Source organism: Homarus americanus, unplaced genomic scaffold (genome assembly GCF_018991925.1).
Source record: "Homarus americanus isolate GMGI-L3 unplaced genomic scaffold, GMGI_Hamer_2.0 scaffold39777, whole genome shotgun sequence".
Classification (NCBI taxonomy): Eukaryota; Metazoa; Arthropoda; class Malacostraca; order Decapoda; family Nephropidae; genus Homarus; species Homarus americanus.
In genome coordinates this window covers 45001-51587 of record NW_024720106.1, presented here as the reverse complement: position 1 = coordinate 51587, position 6587 = coordinate 45001, and the positions used below count along the sequence as shown (strand labels likewise).

The 6587-nt window shown below is 53.1% G+C and overlaps 1 protein-coding gene across 1 annotated transcript in view; it reads right to left on the bottom strand.

Annotated features, from left to right (window-relative positions):
- Positions 1-723: 723 nt before the first annotated feature.
- Positions 724-6587, bottom strand: part of LOC121860387 (R-spondin-1-like) — a 9535-nt gene continuing 3671 nt past the window's right edge. The window contains exon 2 of the mRNA XM_042357505.1: positions 724-854. Coding sequence (XP_042213439.1) covers positions 736-854 — 119 coding nt within the window. The 3' untranslated portion in view covers positions 724-735. The remainder of the gene's footprint in view (positions 855-6587) is intronic.

The window sequence follows — 6587 nt, the reverse complement described above, 5'->3', positions numbered from 1 at the left end:
GTCGGCTGGTAGTAGTATTGGTGGTAGTAGGGTGGTGGTGCTGTGGTAGTGGTAGTGTGGTAGGGTTAGGCTGGTAGTGGTAGTGTGGTAATGGTTGTGTGGTAGTGTTAGTGTGGTAGGCTGGTGGTGGTAGTGTTGTAGGGTTAGGATTTAGTGGTGGTAGTGTGGTAATGGTTGTGTGGTAGTGGTAGTGTGGTAGGCTGGTGGTAGTGGTAAGTTGGTGGTGGTCTGGTCACTGGTAGTGTGGTAGTTGTAGGCTAGTGGTGGTAGTGGAGGTTGATGGTAGGTGTGAGAGAGAGAGAGAGAGAGAGAGAGAGAGAGAGAGAGAGAGAGAGGGGAGAGAGAGAGAGAGAGAGAGAGAGAGATTTATATATTCTTTCTAAAATTGACTTATAATGTTTACATACTTACAATAACGACCTGACCTGACCTGAAGCAACTGGAGTGATCTTACCTTCTTAAACATGGCCTTGGATACCATTGGTGACGTCATTCGTTGTATTCCCTGACTCACCAACCTTTTATTTGACTCTAACGTGACGTCATTTGACAAACAGATGTCCTGAAATCTTTCGTTCATACATGTTCGAACCTAAACCAGACATGAACTGAAAACATGTTGATGGCGTCACTTGTCCTTACCTGCAGAAGGAATGACCTGAAAATTTGTTTGTGACCTGACATGACCTCACCTGGTGCCGGGGTGGGGCGGGAGACAGGCCGGGGTGCGGGCACTCAGCAGGGTGTCATGGGGCATCTCTTGCGACAGCGGCCAGCATGACGCACAAGGCCAACCTTACACACCGAGCAGTAATGCCGGGTGGAACACTCACTGCATCCCCGCAACTTACACTCTGAGGGCAAGGAGGTGAGGCACTTGAGGGCCTGAGGGCAAGGAGTGTTAGTGTCACCTGTGGTCAAGGGAGGCGGTGTTAGTGCTACTCTGTGGTCGGGCGAGCGTTAGTGTCACTCTCTGTGGTCAAGGGAGGGTGTTAGTGTCACTCTGTGTCAAGGGAGAGTGTTAGTGTCATTCAGGTCAAGGGAGAGTGCGTTAGTGTCACTCCAGGTCAGCGTGGAGGTGTTAGTGTCACCTGTGGTCGGGCGGGAGGGTGTTAGTGTCACTCTGCGGTCAGGCGTAGAGTGTTAGTGTCACTCTGTGCCTGGTGGAGGTGCGTGTTAGTGCCACTGTGGTCAGGCGAGTGGGTGTTAGTGTCACTTCTGTGGTCAAGGAGGTGTTAGTGTCACTTCAGCCGGTGGCGGCCAGCCACCAGGTCGGGCGAAGCGCAGTTAGTGCCACCTGCAACAGAGGTGTTAGGTTACCCGTGCCTGGCGGAGAGTGTTAGTACACTCTGTGGTCAAGGGAGAGTGTTAGTGTCACTTCAGGCCGGCGAGAAGCGGGGAAAATACCTGCGGTCAAGGGAGGGCGTTGCGCCACTTCAGGTCAAGGGAGGGTGTTAGTGTCACTCTCAGGTCAAGGGAGAGTGTTAGTGTCACTCAGGTCAAGGAGAGCGTTAGTGTCACTCTGTGGTCAAGGGAGAGTGTTAGTGTCACTCTGTGGTCGGCGGGAGGGTGTTAGTGTCACTTCTGTGGCTGGCAAGGGAGAGTGTTAGTGCCACTTGGGTCAAGGGAGAGTGTTAAAATCACTCTGTGTCAAGGGAGAGTGTTAGTGTCACTCAGGCCATGTATAAGAGGTTAGTGCTCACTCTGTGGTCAAGGGAGAGTGTTAGTGTCACTCTGTGGTCAAGGGAGGGTGTTAGGTGTCACTCAGGTCAAGGGAGAGTGTTAGTGCCACTCTGTGGTCAAGAGAGGTGTTAGTGTCACTCTGTGGTCAAGGGAGGGTGTTCTCGTGTCACTCTGTGGTCAAGGGAGGTGCGAGTGTCACTTCTGTGGTCAAGGGAGAGCAGTCACTCTGTGGCCTATGGAGGGCAGAAACACCTGTGGTCAAGGAGAGAAAGTGTTAGTGTCACTCTTCAGCCAAGTGGAGAGACATGGAGAGTAAGGCCACTCAGGTCAAGGGAGAGTGTTAGTGTCACTCCAGGTCAAGGGAGGGTGTGCGTTAGTGTCACTCTGTGGTCAAGGGAGGTGTTAGTGTTACCTGTGGTGAAGGGAGGGTGTTAGTGTCACTTCAGGTCAAGTGGAGAGTGCAAGGCTACTCTGTGGTCAAGGGAGGGTGTTAGTGTCACTCTGTGGGTCAAGGGAGAGTGTTAGTGGCTACTCTGTGGTCAAGGGAGAGTAAGTGTCACTCTGTGTCAAGGAGGAAGCAGTGTCACTCTGTGGCCTGGCGAGGTGTTATGTCACCTGTGGCTAAGGGAGAGTGTTAGTGTCACTCTGTGGCCTGGCGGGAGGGTGTTAGGTGTCACTCTGTGGTCAAGGAGGGTGTTAGTGTCACTCTGTGGTCAAGGGAGGGGTGATAGTGTCACTCTGTGGTCAAGGGAGTGTTAGTGTCACTCTCAGGTCATGAAGAGTGTTAGTGTCACTCTGTGGTCAAGGGGAGGGTGTTAGTGGCCACTTGTGGGTCAAGGGAGAGTGTTAGTGTCACTTGGCAGGTCAGGAGAGTGTTAGTGTCACTCAGGTCAAGTGGAGAGTGTTAGGCTACTCTGTAGTCAAGGGAGGTTAGTGTCACTTGTGGTCAAGGGAGTGGTGTTAGTGTCACTCTGTGGCCAAGGGAGAGTGTTAGTGTCACTCTGTGGTCAAGGAGAGTGTTAGTGTCACTCTGTGGTCAAGGAGAGTGTTAGTGTCACCTGTGGTCAAGGGAGGGTGTTGAGTGTCACTTCAGGTCAAGGAGAGTGTTAGTGCCACTCTGTGGTCAAGGGAGAGTGTTAGCGTCACTTCAGAAGCCAGGGAGAGTGTTAGTGTCACTCTGTGGTCAAGGGAGAGTGTTAGTGTCACTTGTGGTCAAGGGAGAGTGTTAGTGTAACTCTGTATCAAGGGAGTGGTGTTAGTGTCACTCTGTATCAAGGGAGAGTGTTAGTGCCACTCTGTGGCCTGGCGAGGGTGCGTGTCACTGTGGTCAAGGGAGGGTGAATGAAGTCACTCTGTGATGGAAGGAGGCATAGTGTCACTTGTGGTCAAGGAGTGGGTGTTAGGTGTCACTCTGTGCAGAGTGTTAGTGTCACTTGTGGCTGGTGTTAGTGCCACTCTGTGGTCAAGGAGTGGTGTTAGTGTCACTCTGTGGTGAAGGGAGGGTGTTAGTGTCACTCTGTGGTCAAGGGAGAGTGTTAGTGTCACTCTGTGGTCAAGGGAGGGTGTTAGTGTCACTCTGTGGTCAAGGGAGAGTGTTAGTGTCACTCTGTGGTCAAGGGAGAGTGTTAGTGTCACTCTGTGGTCAAGGGAGGGTGTTAGTGTCACTCTGTGGTCAAGGGAGGGTGTTAGTGTCACTCTGTAATCAAGGGAGAGTGTTAGTGTCACTTGTGGTCAAGGGAGAGTGTTAGTGTCACTTCTGTGGTCAAGGGAGGGTGTTAGTGTCACTCTGTGGTCGGCGGAGTGGTGTTAGTGTCACCTGTGGTCAAGGGAGGTGTTAGTGTGTCACTCTGGTGGTCAAGGAGAGTGTTAGTGTCACTCTGTGGTCATGAGGGTGTTAGTGCTCACTTCAGGTCAAGGGAGGTGTTAGTCACTCTGTGGTCAAGGGAGGGTGTTAGTGTCACCTTGCATGGAAAAGCAGTGCTCACTCTGTGGTCAAGTGAGTGGTGTTAGTGTCACTCAGGTCAAGGAGAGCGTTAGTGTCACTTCAGGTCAAGGGAGGTTAGTGCTCTGTGGTCAAGGGAGGTGCTAGTGTCACTCTGTGGTCAAGGGAGTGGCAGCAAGTGTCACTTGTGGTCAAGGGAGGGCATAGTGGCCACTCTGTGGTCAAGGGAGGGTGTTAGTGTCACTCTGCAGGTCAAGGGGAGTGGTGTTAGTGTCACTTGTGGTCGGGCGAGAGTGTTAGTGTCACTCTGTGGTCAAGGGAGGGTGTTAGTGCTTCAATTTCTGTGGTCAAGTGGAGGGTGTTAGTGCTCACTTGTGGCTCGGCGGGAGAGTGTTAGTGTCACTCTGTGGTCAAGGGAGGGTGTTAGTGTCACTCTGTGGTCAAGGGAAGTGTTAGTGTCACTCTTGTAAAGTCAAGGAGGGTGTTAGTGTCACTGCATGTCAAGGGGAGGGTGTTAGTGTCACTCTGTGGTCAAGGGAGTGGTGTTAGCGTCACTCAGGTCAAGGAGAGTGTTAAAGGTGTCACTCAGGTCAAGGGAGGGTGTTAGCAAGTGTCACTCTTGGTGGTCAAGGGAGAGGTTAGTGCTGCCTCAGGTCAAGGGAGAGTGTTAGTGTCACTCTGTACTGGATAAGGGGAGGGTGTTAGTGGCCACTCTGTGGTCAAGGGAGAGTGTTAGGGGTGGCCACTTCAGGCTGGCGGGAGAGTGTTAGTGTCACCCAGGCCTGGCGTGAGTGGTGTTAGTGTCACTCTCAGGTCAAGGAGAGTGTTAGTGCCTACTCTGTGGTCAAGGGAGGGTGTTAGTGTCACTCTGTGGTCAAGGGAGGGTGTTAGTGTCACTCAGGTCACATGAAGAGTGTTAGTGCTACCTGTGGTCAAGGGAGAGTGTTAGTGTCACTTGTGGTCAAGGAAGAGTGTTAGTCACTTCAGGTCAAGGAAGAGTGTTAAAAACCTAAGGAGAGGTTAAACACTTCAGGTCAAGGAAGCAGTGTTAGTGTCACTCTCAGGTCAAGGAAGAGTGTTAGTGTCACTCTGTGGTCAAGGGAGGTGCAGTCACTCAGGTAAAGGGAGAGTGTTAGTGTCACTCAGGCTGGCGGGAGGGTGTTAGTGTCACTCTGTGGTCAAGGGAGTAAGCGAAAGCACCTGTGGCTGGCGAAAGCGGTGTCACTCTGCGGTCAAGGGAGAGTGTTAGTGCTACCTGTGGCCGGCGAGGTGTTAGTGTCACTCTGTGGTCAAGGGGAGGGTGTTAGTGTCACTCTGTGGCCTGGCGAAGAGTGTTAGTGTCACTCTGTGGTCAAGGGGAGAGTGTTAGTGCCACTGCGGTCGGGCGAAGAGTGTTATGCGTCACTCAGGTCAAGGGAGAGTGTTAGTGTCACTTCAGGTCAAGGGAGGGTGTTAGCGTCACCGTGGTCAAGGAAGAGGCAGTGTCACTTCAGGTCGGGTGAAGAGTGTTAGTGTCACTCTGTGGTCAAGGGAGAAAGTGTTATGTCAATTTCTGTGGTCAAGGAGAGTGTTAGTGCCCACTTGTGGTCAAGGGAGAGTGTTAGTGTCACTCTGTGGTCAAGGGGAGAGTGTTAGTGCCACTTCAGGTCAAGGGAGAGTGTTAGTGCCACTCTGTGTCAAGGGAGAGTGTTAGTGCCACTCTGTGGTCAAGGGAGAGTGTTAGTGTCAGCCTCGTGGTCAAGGGAGTGTGTTAGTGTCACTTCAGGTCAAGCGAAGAGTGTTAGTGTCACTCTGTGGTCAAGGCGAAGAGTGTTAGTGCTACTCTGGTGGTCAAGGAGAAAGAGTGTCACTCTGTGGTCAAGGGAGAGCGTTAGCGCCACTCTGTGGCCGCGGGAGAAGCGTTAGCGGCCACTCAGGTCAAGGGAGAGTGCGTTAGTGCCACCAGGTCAACGGGAGAGCGTTAGTGTCACTCTGTGGTCAAGGAGGGGTGTTAGTGTCACCTGTGGTCGAGGAGGGCAGGCGGTGTCACCTGTTCGGCGAGTGGTGTTAGTGTCACCAGGTCGGGCGAGGGTGTTAGTGTCACTCTGTGGTCAAGGAGAGTGTTAGTGCTACTCAGGCTGGCGAGGGTGTTAGTGTCAATACTCAGGTCGGGCGGGGAGGGCAGGCGTCACTCTGTGGTCAAGGGAGTGGTGTTAGGTGTCACTTCCAGGTCAAGGGAGAGTGTTAGTGTCACTTCAGGTCAAGGGAGTGGTGTTAGTGAAGTCACTCTGTGGTCGGCGGGGAGTGGGTGTTAGTGTCACTTCAGGTCGCTGCCGAGAGTGTTAGTGCCACTCTGTGGTCGGCGGGAGGGTGTTAGGCGTTACCTGTGGTCAAGGGAGGTGTTAGTGTCACCTGTGGCCTGGCGCGGAGAGTGTTATGCTCACTCTGTGGCCGGCGAGTGTTAGTGCCACCTGTATCGGCGAGGCGTTAGTGTCACCTGCGGTCAAGGAGGGCATAGTGTCACCTGCGGTCGGGCGAGGGTGTTAGTGTCACTCTGTGGTCAAGGGAGGGCGTTAGTGTCACCTGTGGTCAAGTGATGGGTGTTAGTGTCACCTGTGGTCAAGGGAGGGTGTTAGTGTCACCTGTGGTCAAGGGGAGGGTGTTGTGTCACTTCAGGTCAAGGGAGAGTGTTAGTGTCACTTCAGGCCGCGCGGGAGGGTGTTAGTGTCACTCTGTGGTCAAGGGAGGGTGTTAGTGTCACTCTGTGTCAAGGGGAGGGTGTTAGTGTCACTTCAGGTCAAGGGGAGGGTGTTAGTGTCACTCTGTGGTCAAGGCGGAGGCGTTAGTGTCACTCTGTGGTCAAGGGAGAGTGTTAGTGTCACTCTGTGGTCAAGGGAGTGGTGTTAAAGTCACTCTGTGGTCGGCGGAGAAAAGCGTAGCGGCTACCTTGTGGTCAAGGGGAGGGTGTTAGTTACCTGCGGTT